The 16,856-nt window shown below is 44.5% G+C and overlaps 1 protein-coding gene and 2 long non-coding RNA genes across 3 annotated transcripts in view; 2 read left to right on the plus strand and 1 right to left on the minus strand.

Moving 5' to 3' along the window:
* Positions 1-1,854: 1,854 nt before the first annotated feature.
* LOC115163173 (sodium/calcium exchanger 2-like) overlaps positions 1,855-16,856 on the minus strand; it is a 98,933-nt gene continuing 83,931 nt past the window's right edge. Inside the window, exons 10-13 of the mRNA XM_029714841.1 lie at positions 14,454-14,578; positions 11,852-11,951; positions 7,963-8,241; positions 1,855-2,746 (exon numbers count right to left, since the gene is read on the minus strand). Of these exons, the coding sequence (XP_029570701.1) occupies positions 2,370-2,746; positions 7,963-8,241; positions 11,852-11,951; positions 14,454-14,578 (881 nt within the window). The 3' untranslated portion in view covers positions 1,855-2,369. The remainder of the gene's footprint in view (positions 2,747-7,962; positions 8,242-11,851; positions 11,952-14,453; positions 14,579-16,856) is intronic.
* On the plus strand, positions 3,656-6,353 carry LOC115163175 (uncharacterized). Its single transcript, XR_003869693.1, has 3 exons — positions 3,656-4,597; positions 4,720-5,510; positions 6,062-6,353. It is a non-coding gene; the product is annotated as an uncharacterized LOC115163175 (long non-coding RNA).
* On the plus strand, positions 6,770-7,556 carry LOC115163177 (uncharacterized). The gene is made up of 3 exons (XR_003869694.1): positions 6,770-6,813; positions 6,902-7,040; positions 7,146-7,556. It is a non-coding gene; the product is annotated as an uncharacterized LOC115163177 (long non-coding RNA).

Here is a 16,856-nt window from a genome sequence, read left to right on the forward strand (position 1 = left end):
TTCCCCTTCACAAATATTGATAGATTTCAATTGAATGAACAACAATATAGACATCTTGGTACAGAACACTTTTGGTCCTGAAGTCTTACACAGGTGGCCAATATCCTCATATGATATATTTTGGATCAAACAAACGCTACCCTCATCCTCACCACCCCTCTCTGCTTTTACCTTTACATCCACCAAAGTACAATGAATAGTTACTGTCCACTGAGCAAGCGTGGAGCCAAAGGGATACAGTATGTTTGTATATGTAAAGTTGACTTTATACCTGTATTTAGGTAAAGGATTGTTTTTGAAAAGTATACGTTAGATAGCGATACACTCTCTTGTAGTATCTTATTTCTAGGAGATGAATGTGTCGTTTTGTGCTGTGCTTCAGTGGATAGTAACTCACCCTTGGACAGTAACATCAAATAATATTTACACTATCAATGTGCCTGCATTGCTAAATCATCGTTTCACTCTCATGGCGGTTGCGAAAAGTCATAAAAATGTACAATGTCTCAAACATGATGGTGATGGAGGACTCTACTGTCTGCTGGAGTGGAATGTAGATCTATGATCTCCACTGTAATATCTGAAGTCCAGTGAGACACAACAGTAAGAGCCTCAAGAGCTGGATGTGAGACTTTCGTTATCCAGAGTCGTGCCTCCAGAAACGCTGTCTTCCCTTCATTCAGAAGTCCACAGATGAGGAAAATGTATATTTAATCCCTCTGGATCGCTCTGTTTAACTTCAATGGATGGTATTGTAGTTATGAGAAAGAATGTCTCGTCGAGGAGCCATAACTTACACAAGCTATCTCCAAAAGTCATTTTCCTGTCAAGTTGGAGAGTGGTGACTAGTTTCTGAACCCCATGCATTACATCTGTTCCCATTGGCCACCCCATTCTACCATATCTGTAGAGAAGTCCCTCTCATAAATACATCTACTCTCCTATAGTATATAAGCATGTATTTACACCAACACAGCATTGAGACATTGTTTCAATGTCATGCGGAATTCCCACCTCTCTATAGAAAATTATAACTGCAACTTGGGGCTTTCAGTTTTGTTGTTGTTTTACTCAGTATCTCCCGTTGCTAAATGTAAACATTTTACTCATTGATCAACCATTTCCATGGTGCTCCTTCATAGCGACTGAAGATGGACTCATTCCACTACTACGCAGTGGTGTAAAGTAACTAAGTAAAAATACTTTGACTTTAAACTTACCCCAAAAACGAGTTCTGTGTTCTCTACCTTACTATTTATATTTTTGACAACTTTGACTTGTACTCAACAACATTACTAAAGAAAATATGTTATTTTTTACTTCCATACCTTTTCCCTGACACCAAAAGTACTTGTTACATTTAGAATGCTCAGGCAGGACAGCAATATGGTCCAATTCACGCACCTATCAATATAACACGTTGTCATCCCCACTGCCTCTGATCTGGCTGACTCACAAAACACAAATACTGCGTTTGTAAATTATGTGGACGTTTTGGAGTGTGCCCCTGGCTGTCCATAAAAAATACATTTGTGCGGTCTGGTTTGTTTAATATACGGAATTTGATGTATAGCATTTACTTTTACTTTTTACTTTTACTCAAGTCTGACTATTGAGTATTTTTTGCACCACTGTACTTTCAGTCGAGTGGACTGAGTCTGGTTTGCCTCTGCTGCACCAGTGATAGAGCTATGGCCATCCATGCAAAACCCATGGCACTCTACCCTGCTTCAGTTAAAGCAGTCTAGCTGGACCCAAAACGATGTTACGCAGCCAGCTGGAATGAATAGAATGCCACTGCAACACTTAGTTTCTACACACCTGTCTGTCACTTTCTCTCTTTCTCTCTCCCTCTTTTCCGACATGCTGGTTTACATTCTGAACATGCTTCCTTCTTTGAAATCTCTCCTGTCTTACTTCCTTCATCACTTCCTTGACCAATATTTTATTTTCTCTCCTTCTCTTCCTCATTTGTCCAGTGAGTGGTGTATAACATTTGAGCCTGCAATAGGAGGTTGGTGTTAACTGGGTGTCATCCAGGCTCCAGGCCACACACAACCTGTGTGGTGCCCTTGTTACAGTACTGTATGTGTGTGTGTGTGTTTGTCTTGGTGAGAGACCACATTTGCATTTGTTTGCGCATGCATGTAGTTATATGTACAGTTGTTTCAGTATGTGTGTGTGTATGTGTTTTGTATGTAATCGTGTGTGTATGTCTATAGATCCCTTAGGTATTAGTGATCAAGTGACAATGACCAGGTCCCAACCTTTGGCCTGGGCCTTGTCCTGTTGTAGATGTGTGTATTATAATAACTATAATGTATATCAGTGTTTTGACTAGTAGCCCTGTCTCTGCTCTCATGTGTCCTCTAAAAGCCCTCTATGTGGCAGTAGGCCTCCAGGCTGGAGAAGAGGACGTAGAGGAACCAGAGGCCCAGGAAGAGGAGGCTGGTGATGATGCGTGCTGTCCGCGGCCCGCCCAGCTCCCCCCCGATAGAGGGCCGCCGGCGGAACAGTAGCACACCCATGCAGATGAAGGCGAAGCTGGTGAAGAGGGTGACGGAGAAGGCCAGGGAGCCCGGGTCCACGCGGAACTCCTTGCCCTGCACCTTCCAGTAGACGGCCGCCACCGACCACGCCACCCCGATGCCCAGGAACACGTTGACCGCGTTGCTGCCCGTCACGTTGCCCACCGACGCGTCAGCGTGCTGGTCCTGCATAGCCGCCACCTTGCTGGCAAACGTGTCTGAGGAGGGAGGGAGGAGGGGGGGAAGGTAGGGAGAGAAGAAAGACAAGTGAAGAAGTGAGAGAAGTACCTGTCATCACGGCTTCAGCATCTTAGTCATACTGTTGTCATAAGTCAACCACAGACAACACCTGTTACCATAAACATATTTCGTTGTAGTCACACCATACACACAAGGATTTCACTAACTGGCCAAGCTGCAAAGCAGGAAGTTCTGCAATTTCCCCAACCGTAATGCTATTACTGGCAACTTTATACCTAACCCCTCATAAAATGAGGGCTGGTTATGGTATTTAAATGACATTAAGATATACACTGAACAAAAACAGAAACGCAACATGTAAAGTGTTGGTCACATGTTTCATGAGCTGTAATAAAAGATGCCTGAAATGTTCCATACGCACAAAAAGCTTATTTCTCTCAAATTGCGTGCACACATTCGTTTATATCCTTTTAATGAGCATTTCTCCTTTGCCAAGATAATCCACCCACCTGACAGTTGTGGCATATCAAGAAGCTGATTAAACAGCATGATCATTATACAGGTGCACCTTGTGCTGGGGACAATAAAAGGCCACTCTAAAATGTGCAGTTCTGTCACAACCCAATGTCATAGATGATTCATGTTTTGAGGGAGCCCGCAATTGGCATGCTGACTGCAGGAATGTCCACCACAGCTGTTGCCAGAGAATTTAATGTCAATGTCTCTAACATAAACCGTCTCCAACATCGTTTTAGAGAATTTGGCAGTGTGTCCAACCGGCCCAGGGCTCTACAGTGCGAGTATTTCACTCGCATTTGCCCCTAAAAATAGATACGTGCGAACCGGAAAAATATTTACGAGCACAGCGTGCGATTAAAGATGACAACCTACCGTAATCTATTTTTCCCCCGCTGATAATTGTTTAAAAACTAAAAGTCCCACATTCCACAAGCGGCATGCGCCAACCACAGTAGTTTTCTGTGATGACGCAGCCCAGTCAGAGAGAGAAAGGTGAACAACACTGGAAAATAGTATCGGTATAGGCTATAAGTTAACGTGCAGACATCGCTAAAAATGAAGCCCATTCAATTTTATTTTAAGCGAAAAAAGAGACGAGAAGAAAGAGGAATCCGGCGAGGGGGATTCGCAAGGTTCAACTAATGAAGCCTCTTCACAAGGTTTACCTGAGGCGGCTAACGTTGACATGGCGGCTAACGTTAGGGATGCTACCGTGACCCCCACTGTCACTTCAACGTCCACTGTAGCCGGTGGAGGGAGAACATATAGATTCAATGCGAATTGGCTCAACATGTTCCCATGGCTAGAGTTCGAAAACAATGTCATGTTCTGCAAATATTGTAGAGGGCAGAAACAGGCGGGCTCGTCTTTCGTGTCAGGAAACCCGCACCTGAAAAGAGAGAGCGTAGCAAAACATTACATCTCGCGGCGGCATATCCAGATCTGTACCTGTTTAGAGAAACCGTCAGGCACGGTGTCGTGCTGCCCTCTGAGGAGGAGAGGAGGCAGCTGAAAATAAAGATAAACATCGCATACTTCATTGCGAAATAAGAAGAACCTTTAGTCAAATTTGGGCCGCTTATCAGACTCCACCACAAAAACGGAGTTGACATTAATCCTACATACGACAATGATGTAAAATGTGCGGAGATGATCGGTCAAATTGCTGACATAATGAAAGAGAGTCTGTCAGCGAAGCTGAAAGCCGCGAAGTATCTTGCAGTTCTAATAGATGGAGACACTGATATATCCAACACCGAATGCGAGATTGTCTACGTACGCTTGTTGGAGGATGGGAAGCCAGTCAATCTCCCGGTCGGACAACACACTTGAGCACTCTCATGCCAATGGTATGTTGTTCCTCTTTATAGGCTTTATTATTGTGTAAAGTTGAATCATTATTCATAATGGAGATAATTTCGTTTGTCAGAAATACTTTTGTATAATTGTTTTCTTTGCGTTGTCATTCGAGGTGTTTTGGATGCCACCAAGGCCACATTTCGTGCTGTTTTTCCCAGAGGAGGATGGAGGGTCATGGTTGAAGAAGTGCATCTCCTTCGGGGCAGATGGTGCCTCAGTGAACATGGGCCACCGTGGGGGAGTGATTGCCCACCTGCAGAGAGAGGCAGGGGGGCATATGATCCCAATCCACTGTATGCCACATAGGTTTGTAACTAATAAATTCTCTATGATTTACTTTGATTTGCTAGCAGAGAATGTTAAACAATACTGTGTGTGTGAGTGCGCTAAGTGCTGGAATGGTAAATACCACAGAATTATTGTTTTCTGTTGGCACAAGAGACAGGGGGGAAGGAGACGGTGAATTGTTTGGAAGATTCTGTTCAGACTTTCACAGACTAGAGCTGGCAATACTGACCATTCAGGAGAATGAGCCAAAGGTGTCTGTCGTGTACGATCTTCTGAATCTGATATGGAAGACGTATCACTTCAGCGGAAAATCCAAACGAGAGCTCTATGTTCTCGGGCAAGAGTTCGTCGGTGTAGATATTTGCACACCGTCTAGCGTCAAAGGAACTCGCTGGATCCCCCATGTCCACAGAGCCCTCAGTGTTCCTACGGCATGGACAAGACAAGGACCTTGGATGGATCCCCCATGTCCACAGAGCCCTCAAAGTGTTCCTACGGCATGGACAAGACAAGGACCTTGCCACTGACGAAGGCCAGTAGTCCGTTGTTCTGCAGCACATGGAGCACCTGGCCGTAGCATCAACAACAGCGGAAGTTCAAGTTCGGGCAAAGAAGGTCAGTTTTACACAGGAAATGAAATACCACACTAGTTTTAAAAAATAGGTTCAAGACTCAAATGAACTTTCAGAATCAAGTAATTGACAGGTGACAGTTTATTTACTCACTACTTAACCGATAAAGCGGGAAATGGAGAATGCACTCTTGTGTATTCTGCCATTTTCTTTCAGACATGTTTGAGGAGCTATCCTCACTTAGCCTCACCCTGCAAAGGAATGACCTGACCCTACCCCAAGCCACGTCAGAGTTGAGTAAGACAGTGACCAGACTGGAAGCATTAAAGCTTAGGGCAAAGGCAGGAGGCATGCTGGAGAAGAGAGGAGATTCCAGGTGTGTTAGGATGAGAGCTTGTTAGGATGTAAGCGAAATCGATGATTAAAATCAATGATTAAGACAGATTCTCAGTGTGAGAATCAATGCTTAATAGAACGATTTGAGATAAGGAGGGAAATGCAGTGGAGAAGTCTTAATTTTTTTTATGGGAGACAGACAAATGGCCAGACATTTCATTGTGTGTGTGTGTGTGTGTGTGTGTATTTCTGTTAAAGGGAATAACACTGAAGGGGAATCTGAAAGGCTTCACGGACCTCGCCAATCCCCAGCTGAAGCAGCACATGGAGGCGGCCATCAACATGGATGATCTCAAAGCCAGGTTTGGTGGTTTGCTGAAGGATGAGGGTGTCCAGACCCCAGTGGAGTCTTTCAGAGTGCTAAACCCTGACACATGACCAGACCAGCCTTCTCACCTTTGGCGATGATGGTGTGGCAGACCTGATGAGGCATTTCAAGAAGCCTCTAGAGAGGCAAGAATTTATTTATTTATTTTTGTTGTATTTTTCACCCCTTTTTTCTCCCCAATTTCATGGTATCCAATTGGTAGTAGTTACAGTCATGTCTCTTCGCTGCAACTCCCGTACGGACTCGGGAGAGGCGTAGGTTGAGAGCCATGCGTCCACCGAAACACAACCCAACCAAGCCGCACTGCTTCTTGACACAATGCCCATCCAACCCGGAAGCCAGCCGCATCAATGTGTCTGAGGAAACACCGTACACCTGGCGACCTGGTCAGCGTGCACTGCGCCCGGCCCGCCACAGGAGTCGCTAGTGCGCGATGAGACAAGGATATCCCTGCCGGCCAAACCCTCCCTAACCCGGACGACGCTTGGCCAATTGTGCGCCGCCCCATGGGCCTCCCGGTCGCGGCCGGCTGCGACAGAGCCTGGACTCGAACCCAGAATCTCTAGTGGCACAGCTAGCACTGCGATGCAGTGCCTTGGACCACTGCGCCACCCGGGAGGCGGTAAGAATTTATTTGACACTGCATTGCCGTATGAGACAATGTTATGTTTGCATATTTGCAAACTCACTTGCTATGTTCAATCCTGCAGATTGGGGTGCAACATGGCTGCAATCCAGGATGAGTGGCAGGGGCTGAAAATCCTGGTCAGCCACAATTTCAAGGAAAAGTCCTACAGTGGCCTGTGGGAGACCATGTTGACAAAGGACCCCTACAGGCACAATTACAAGGTAGACTAACAGTCCTGAGTGGTTATGTATGGTATCCTATGGTTGGGTTTGATAAGTTAATGGTAAGAGTTTAAATGAAATTGAAAGATATAATCTTTTCCCTAGAACATACTGGAGTTGGTGCAGCTTATGCTGGTGCTGCCCATTTCAGCCGCCCAGTGTGAGCGAGGCTTCTCTGCGCAGAACCGGATTAAGAATTCGACATGAAGCTGCCTTGGGGTCTCCACCACCAAAGACCTGATGAGGATCAGCCTGGAGGGGCCTCCTGTCGAGGAGTTGGATCCCACTCCTACCGTGGACCGCTGGCTGACCTCTAAGCGTGCCAGACAGTCAACATGCAAAAGCAGCTGGACAACTGATATCCTTTGCGTCTAGTAGGCATGGGTCAATGTGTGATTTTGGTGGTATGTGCTGTTCCACAGATGTGTCCCTTAGTACACGCACACAGGCAATATAAATATGTATGTAATAAATTGTTTGTTAATAAACTGTTACATTTTTCACTGTGCTCCTAAATTTCGTTGTGTGCTCCTACATTTTTTCATTTAGGAGTGCATGTATTCCTTGGGAAAATAGTTAGCGTAGAGCCCTGCGCAAACCACATGTATGGTGTCGTGTGGGCGAGCGGTTTGCTGACGTCAACGTTGTGAACAGTGCCCCATGGTGGGGTTATGGTATGGGCAGGCATAAGCTGCGGACAATGAACACAATTGCATTTTATCAATGGCAATTTGAATCCACAAAAATACAGTGAGGCCCTTGTTTTTTAAAGGTATCTGTATTCCCAGTCATGTGAAATCTATAGGTAAGGGCCTAATAAATGTATTTCAACTGACTGATTTCCTCATATGAACTGTAACTCAGTAAAATCAATGAAATTGTTGCATGTTGCGTTTATATTTTTGTTCAGTTTCTCTCTCACCAGGAATGGAAGTACCCAGAGCCACAAACACCACGGCAGTGACAGTGTCCCTGAGACCCACGGTGCAGCCGAAGTGGGAGGCTAGGTCCCCGATGATAGCAGTCAGGATGCCGATAACCGAGATGGACACGAAGAAGCAGGCCCAGCCATTCCAGTACTCAGTGGGTGGAACGAAGGCGAACAGAACCTTCCAGAACACCGTCAGGAAGTGCATGACGTAATCGTAGCAGGATGGCAGACGCTCCTCACGCCCCTCTTCATCATCGTCATCACCATCACCTGGGAGGGGGACACAGTAAAACATAAGAGCCACATATACAAACACACGCATGCACTCATGCACGGGCACATACCAGTGGTGGTCGGTGCAATTTAAGATGAGGGAGGACAATACATTTTGTATGAGCATGGCCTTATTATCTATTACAGAATACTGGATGACTCATATTCCATTCACCCAGCTCAATGTAACGTTGATAGATTTAGGCTACTACATGATACTCAAATTTTCCCTATACCCATCATGAGGTTGCTACAACCTAGCCTATGAATGAAAGTTTACAGCGTAGGTGTACAGGTCGTGAGAAAAATCAAAGTGACAGACAGTGACACATTCAATACCACCTTGCACACTCTTGCCTGCATCTAGCTGATCTAGGGTGTACTCAGTAGTCCAACAGCTGCAAACAACAGTTTACATTGGACAAATGTAGGTATGTTTATCCCCGTTTCATTCTGTTTGCTTATGTTTAAGATCTTTTTTTTTTTTTTTTACAGAATCGGAGGAATGAATACACACATAATCACACTCAAACACAGTTCACTTTCATAGCAGCCCCATTCAAACAGTATGATCACTGCTCGTTGTATATTCCTCACATCTTCGCACACCTTTTCGCTTCACTTGTGGACTTCAGTGCACAACACATCAGCTGTCTGTGACCAGGAGAAAAAAACCTTCTACAATCATGCAGTACAGTGTACAGTCAGCAAGCAGTTTAGCAGTTACACCAGCGGGTCCCGGTGGCAATAAATTAATAAAACCAAAAGCTTACCTTGACTTGGAAGAGTTCCAGAGTTGGATAGCCATATCCAACTAGCTAACATAGCATCCCTCTTTGTTTGAGCCAGGTGTTTGAGTAGGCAAAACTAGCTTTCTGCATTTGCAAGTGAAGTAAGTAAAAGTGAGAAAGAAAATTGAACGAAATATCTTCTCTCTCTCGCTTCACCTTTATTTTTGAAGAAATTAATTTGTCCAAAACGGTTGAACTATGGTCTTTCTCTTTGAGTCAACTACTCACCACATTTTATGCAGCGCTAGCTAGCTGTAGCTTATGCTTTCAGTACTAGATTCATTCTCTGATCCTTTGATTGGGTGGACAACATGTCAGTTCAGGCTGCAAAAGCTCTGATACGTCCTCATGCTGCAAAAGCTCTCAACGTCCTCTGGAAGTTGTCATTTTTACTGTGTAACTAGGTGTCCTCTGGCTACACCATGGTGCTACCATACAGAGTGCTGTTGAGGTTACTGTAGACCTTCACTGCAAAACTGTATTTTAATCAATTATTCGTTGACATGTGAGTATATTTATAGTATAGTTTAATCTAAAAGGATAACTTTAATGTTTCACAATATGTATTTTTATGAAATTCACTGAGGAGGATGGTCCTCCCATTCCTCCTCTGAGGAGCCTTCACTGGCACGCGCACACACACACACCGCTCCGTGTACTACTTTGTGTACTGTTGGATTACGGTGAGACATGTTTGTCTGTAATGAATATAACTGTCCACCGGGGAGAGCTTTTACACCAGACACAGTCAGACATCTCTCCCATCACCTCAACACTGTGGAAGACAGCTTTGCTTTCTAGTCATTACATTTTATAATAGATATTACAATCATAAATATCACAGAAACCTTGTCATTTGAAGTCTGAGGTTTTGCAATCATCACCTTTCAAACAAGTTATTTCCTGTTATAATGAGGTTCCGAAATGAAGGGACTGTGTCCTCACTTGTTACCCCTTGACATGTCACACCTAAAGAGCAAGCCAACACTCACTTCCTAATTGCAAAGCGTGGAAAGCTTTTTGTATGAAAAATAAAGGACTCCAAATATTTGATGTAATTATGGCTCTGTACAAAAGCCCTCAGACCACTACTCAAAGCATGAGCGAGTAATTACATTCGTAAAGCAGCTGTAAAGTCCTTCATTATGGCTCTAGTCAGTGTGCGTGTATAATACACTGCTCAAAAAAATAAAGGGAACACTTAAACAACACAATGTAACTCCAAGTCAATCACACTTCTGTGAAATCAAACTGTCCACTTAGGAAGCAACACTGATTGACAATACATTTCACATGCTGTTGTGCAAATGGAATAGACAACAGGTGGAAATTATAGGCAATAAGCAAGACACCCCCAATAAAGGAGTGGTTCTGCAGGTGGAGACCACAGACCACTTCTCAGTTCCTATGCTTCCTGGCTGATGTTTTGGTCACTTTTGAATGCTGGCGGTGCTTTCACTCTAGTGGTAGCATGAGACGGAGTCTACAACCCACACAAGTGGCTCAGGTAGTGCAGCTCATCCAGGATGGCACATCAATGCGAGCTGTGGCAAGAAGGTTTGCTGTGTCTGTCAGCGTAGTGTCCAGAGCATGGAGGCGCTACCAGGAGACAGGCCAGTACATCAGGAGACGTGGAGGAGGCCGTAGGAGGGCAACAACCCAGCAGCAGGACCGCTACCTCCGCCTTTGTGCAAGGAGGAGCACTGCCAGAGCCCTGCAAAATGACCTCCAGCAGGCCACAAATGTGCATGTGTCTGCTCAAACGGTCAGAAACAGACTCCATGAGGGTGGTATGAGGGCCCGACGTTCCACAGGTGGGGGTTGTGCTTACAGCCCAACACTGCAGGACATTTGGCATTTGCCAGAGAACACCAAGATTGGCAAATTTGCCACTGGCACCCTGTGCTCTTCACAGATGAAAGCAGGTTCACACTGAGCACGTGTGACAGACGTGACAGAGTGTGGAGAACTTTCTGCTGCCTGCAACATCCTCCAGCATGACCGGTTTGGCGGTGGGTCAGTAATGGTGTGGGGTGGCATTTCTTTGGGGGGCCTCCATGTGCTCGCCAGAGGTAGCCTGACTGCCATTAGGTACCGAGATGAGATCCTTAGACCCCTTGTGAGACCATATGCTGGTGCGGTTGGCCCTGGGTTCCTCCTAATGCAAGACAATGCTAGACCTCATGTGGCTGGAGTGTGTCAGCAGTTCCTGCAAGAGGAAGGCATTGATGCTATGGACTGGCCCGCCCGTTCCCCAGACCTGAATCCAATTGAGCACATCTGGGACATCATGTCTCGCTCCATCCACCAACGCCACGTTGCACCAGACTGTCCAGGAGTTGGCGGATGCTTTAGTCCAGGTCTGGGAGGAGATCCCTCAGGAGAACATCCGCCACCTCATCAGGAGCATGCCCAGGCGTTGTAGGGAGGTCATACAGGCACGTGGAGGCCACACACACTACTGAGCCTCATTTTAACTTGTTTTAAGGACATTACATCAAAGTTGGATCAGCCTGTAGTGTGGTTTTCCACTTTAATTTTGAGTGTGACTCCAAATCCAGACCTCCATGGGTTGATAAATTGGATTTCCATTGATTATTTTTGTGTGATTTTGTTGTCAGCACATTCAACTATGTAAAGAAAAAAGTATTTAATAAGATTATTTCATTCATTCAGATCTAGGATGTGTTATTTTAGTGTTCCCTTTATTTTTTTGAGCAGTGTCCAATGTCAACAGTGAGACTCACTTTATTCATCTTTCTCTCACTCAATAGAAATCACGCACGCACACACACGCACGAACAACAAAAGCTGACCTGCGCTGACAGTCACAGCTTCCACAAACTGCTCCCTCCAGGAGTGAGTGCCAATCACAAGGGCCAAGTTGGTCTTCTTAATGAGTTTGTCAACGGTGCTCTGCCAAACACAAACAAAGAGGGCATAGTCAACATCCTATTATAGAGAAGAAGGCAAACTTATGTACTTGACCGGAACTCTAATGAAGAAGTTAGAGACAGTGGCATTGTTACCATGAGAAGTGCAGTATTATCTGGTATGTTATTAGAATTCCCATTAGCTGTTGCGACAGCAGCAGCTACTCTTTCTGGGGTCCATTTCTGAAGTAATGTGAATTCACAATAGCAGTATTTTGGTTTCACCGCAACCACACACACATAAACACACACATTCTGTGGCACATCAGTTTATAAGGACACTCCCCCCAAGCACAGCAAACCACATGCTGAGTCCTGGGAATCACTTAGACACTAAAGGAAAGTATCATATCCAGCACTCAAGTACAACTGCACCAAACTAACTTCCTCCTACTCAAACAAACCAATAAAACCATCCTATGAAACACCCTAGCCAGCCAAATTCAACTGGATAGGAGGTTTCATTGGCTAGAACGGTCTCACCACTGTGTGTAAACTTCTGCAAGACTGGGGACTATAGGCGATGGACTTCAGCCTTTAGTAAACTGGGACATACTGTTCTTTTCAATAATGAGTATGGTTACATGCACACAATAATATGATTATTGTGGATAGTCAGATTAATATAATCGTTTGTTTAAAACATTTACATGCTTTGCAAGAAGAACGATTGTCTGAATAATCCTGTTTCAGGCTACTTCATGTCAGGCTACCTGATGTGGTAAACAAATGCAGAAAATTGGCAGTAAAAATAAGCGCTGTACCACAGAAGGCAGGTTATTTTTGATTCTGAGTTCGGACATAAGGTTATGTGAAAACTAATTCTAAGATGCATACTTTCAGTTTTTAGTAACTCACTTCACTCGCGCTGTCACGGATTTCGAAAGGAGAAGAGGACCACAGCGTGTGTGTGGTTCCACATTTTATTTATACTGTGAAACTATGCAATACATAAATACACAATGGAAAAACCAACAAACCGTGACACAGAGATGAACACATACACAACTCAAAATTAATCACCCACAAAACCCAGGTGGAAAAACCCCTACTTAAGTATGATCTCCAATTAGAGACAACGAGGACCAGCTGCCTCTAATTGGAGATCATCCCAAACAAAACCCCAACATAGAAATACAAAACTAGAACCTAAACATAGAAATAGAAAACATAGGGAAAAAACCCTGTCACGCCCTGACCTGCTCTACCATAGAAAATAACATCTTTCTATGGTCAGGACGTGACACGCGCATAAGAGGGAGGCTCGCGCTACCGGTGCTGGCACATGCGTAGATTAAATACACCGCTGGAACAATGATTAAGTTTACATGTCCTAATAATTGGAAAGATTGCTCAGTGTTTTATTACATCGATTTGACCTTGTGCTGATTAAGATAAGCAGAGTAAAGCGTTTACATGACTATTGCCTTTGTCGGCCTACTGCCATAATCAGTGTTTAATATTGAATTATTAGCGCACATGTAAACCAGTGGATGCTGTTTGGAGGCGCTATAGGAGGACGGGCTCATTGTAATGGCTGGAATGGAATGATTGGAACAGAGTCAACCATGTGGTTTACATCTATTTGACACGTTCTATTTAATCCATTCCAGCCAATACAATGAGCCTGTCCTCCTGTAGCTCCTCCCACCAGCCTCCACTGATGTGAATGTTGTCTCTGACTGCCACCGTATAGGAGCTGCCTGGGCATACAGTATGGGATGCTCAGCGGTAGTAGTGTTTCCTAAATGTGGAAACTTCATCACCAGTGTAAACATTTCTCACTAGTCTTTTTTGTGTTTTTTTTTGCGTGCACCGTCCACCCATCCATAGAGCAAACAATGCTATTAAATTATGTGACATTGATCTAGGATTTCGTAAAGTCAAGTGCCAGTCATTGAAAGTACTTGAGAGTTCAATTACCTGTTGTGTTTGTTTTGTGCTGCTACAAATCATGAGTGACAAGCGCAATCTTATTATAAATAATAAATTAATCTTAATCAAGTCAAGAAGAGGCACATGGACTGATTGGATTAAATCCCTGGCCATGGTGATATAGGACTTCAATGAGCTAGCTGTCATCCGTCACAACCATTGGTTCACTTAAATAGCAACCCTTCTGAGCACAGTGGAGGGTCGTTCCACCTCAGAAAATGTTACCTATATTAGCATGTTCATGCTTCATGCCCAAATCATGTTATTTGGATACGAATTGTGAAAATGCTAATATCGGTACCATTGACTTGCATAGAATTCTTGGAACTGGAACGACCCTCCACTCTGCTCAGTGTCTGTCCTCAGAAGGGTTGGAGTTAAACCACTGTGTGGCTCTGGGGCTGTATGTGATCTTGGATCAGTTTTGCCTAGTAGATAACAATAAATAAGATGATATGGACATGATGGAACTGATCCTAGATCATTGATACGTATACTGAGCTCTGATGTGGCCAATAGAGTGAAGCAGGGGAGAAGAGGGGTAACATACCTTGAACTCATAAGACTCCTCAATGACCACTTCTAGCCGGCTGTGCTCCCCCAAGATGGGCTTTCCCATCTCTGCAATGCGCCTCGCCTCCCCCTCCTCTGCACTCATCTGGCCATCAGGATCCTCTAAGAGATACAAGGAAAGAGGAGGGATGAGATACATAGATCAGTGAAGGAGAGAGGAGAGTGGAGAGAGGGGGGTGAGGGAAGAGAGAGAGCGAAAGTGTAACTCAAACATGCCAACATGCCTCACAAATAGATAAGGCCAGAGTCCTATCAATAATTGAGTCAGCGTAATTTCTTCATACAGTATATCACTCATGTATATTATCCCATGTTTGTGGAGATGTGTGTGAGTGGGGGAGGGAGACAGTCAGAGAGAAGGAGAGATGAGAGGTTGGTGGTGAATGTGTGGGTGTGATGGGAAGCAAGAGGGGGAAAGAGAAGAGCTAAGGACAGACTAGTGGGGTAGATTCATGAGAAGAGGAAAGTAGGACTGGGTGACATAGCAGCAAAAAGATAGCCAGACATTTTGTTGGAGAAAGAAACAGACAGAAGGTGAGTGTAAATTAAGGTAGATTTATGCTGACTTGAAGTGGGCAGAGACCAATGTCCCAAATTATTGATTTTGTGGCTGTCAATCATATATGCTTGAGGTGGGCAGAGACCAATGTTCCGATAGTGTGATTTAGTGGCTGTTAATCAAATATTGAGCTGGGCCATCATTAAGCCCCATCTAAAATAACACCTCAAACACACTATAAACAGCTGGGCTAAACCCATTTTCCCTGCTTCCATTCAGCATCATATTCCCTGTCTACATATAGCGTATAATTACTCATCCCCTCATTGGAGGGACGACAAAGACGGTGAGTCGCGAAGACGCACGGAAAGCTTTTCTTGTGTGTCGTCGGCGCCGCGTGGCGAGTGGGCAGATATTATTCCTCTTTTAGTTCCTCTCCTCTGCCTTCAAAGCACAAGCTGTAATTATGAAAGGAGTAGAGAGCTGCCAGGCACCACATGGCAACTGTCCCACTGTATTCCCCCAGCGCTCCAGCTCCTTCACCGTGTTGCTCTTACAGGGTTACACCAGGGATCCTAATAAATACTAAATACTGATACACTATAATGATGATGAAGTATACTGCTGGTCTGCGGTTACTGTGGGTACATTACTGCATCATCAGCTCAGGGCCCATATTCACAAAGCATCTCAGAGTAGGACTGCTGATCTGGGATCAGATCCCCCCCCCCCCCCCCCATCTCTGATGATCTAGAAGGCAAAACCGATTCTAGATCAACACTCCTACTCTGAGACGCTTTATGAGTATGTACCCTGATTGGGTAGGGCTCTTCAACACGTCGAAGATCTGCATTCTAATAAAGTATGGCATGGGACACTGTTAGCTTACTGTAGAAGGACAATACTCTAATATTTATCCAAGAGAGGCCAGTTGTGCGAGATATGTCTATGTAATATTTATCCAGGGATGGATACAAATCGATGTAAGAGTGATGCATTTTATGGAGCGAGCAGGTCCTTATCTTGGATTTATGCTGTAAATAGACTTCCATCAATACATGATATCACAATAGCCAAGGCCACACTGAGGGCTAATCCCTAAGTGGCTAACTGCGCCAGAGGTGTCATCAAAATAAGGGTCCTCAACTCTTAGGGTTCCTTGGAGAACTTTTGCCCGATAAAGAACCTTTGAGTTAGGTGTGGGGTTCTTGACGTGGCATCTACGGTTCTTCAGAATTCTAAAAGGTGGCCTTTCATAGCACACAGCAAATTGGCCAGTGTTAACTAGTGTTGATTAGAGTTAAAGGAACAGAACCCCAGTGTTGGTGTTAATACCAGAGTTGAACCAAAACCACATCCTTTACTATCATATTTCCCAGCATGCTCTATTGCAGGTTGATTTTTAGAATAGTTTGTTTCAATATCTATGTTTTTGCATGTACATTGATTGATTCATTTAAAGGTAGACTCAGCGATATAACGTAGATGCAGAAAGTAAACAGCATAGTGGGTCAATTTCCGCAACAACTAAAAGCATTGAAGCGCAAGGCTCAACTTCTCCTCTGTTTTGGTCTTGTGGCTCCCACGCTGTAAGAGCGTGAAGTGAACTCGTGCACACGCGCAGATACTGTGTGTGACTGTGAGAGAGTGAAGTCTTGAATCTCGCTCATCTAAATATCTGCTTTGCTGCTTGTGGCAACGTCATTTAGCTCAGTCTACCTTTAATCTTATGCTACTCAAATATAAACTATTCCAATCTGTTACTTGGATTTATTGCACCCGATACGGAAATGGTTGTTTCAGTTTAGATGTTTAAGGTAGTCTCATATCTTAGTCTTCGCAACCCTGACAGTCATTCTGAATGCAGGTTGTGGGTGAATA

This window comes from Salmo trutta, chromosome 26, assembly GCF_901001165.1.
Source record: "Salmo trutta chromosome 26, fSalTru1.1, whole genome shotgun sequence".
Taxonomy (NCBI): domain Eukaryota; kingdom Metazoa; phylum Chordata; class Actinopteri; order Salmoniformes; family Salmonidae; genus Salmo; species Salmo trutta.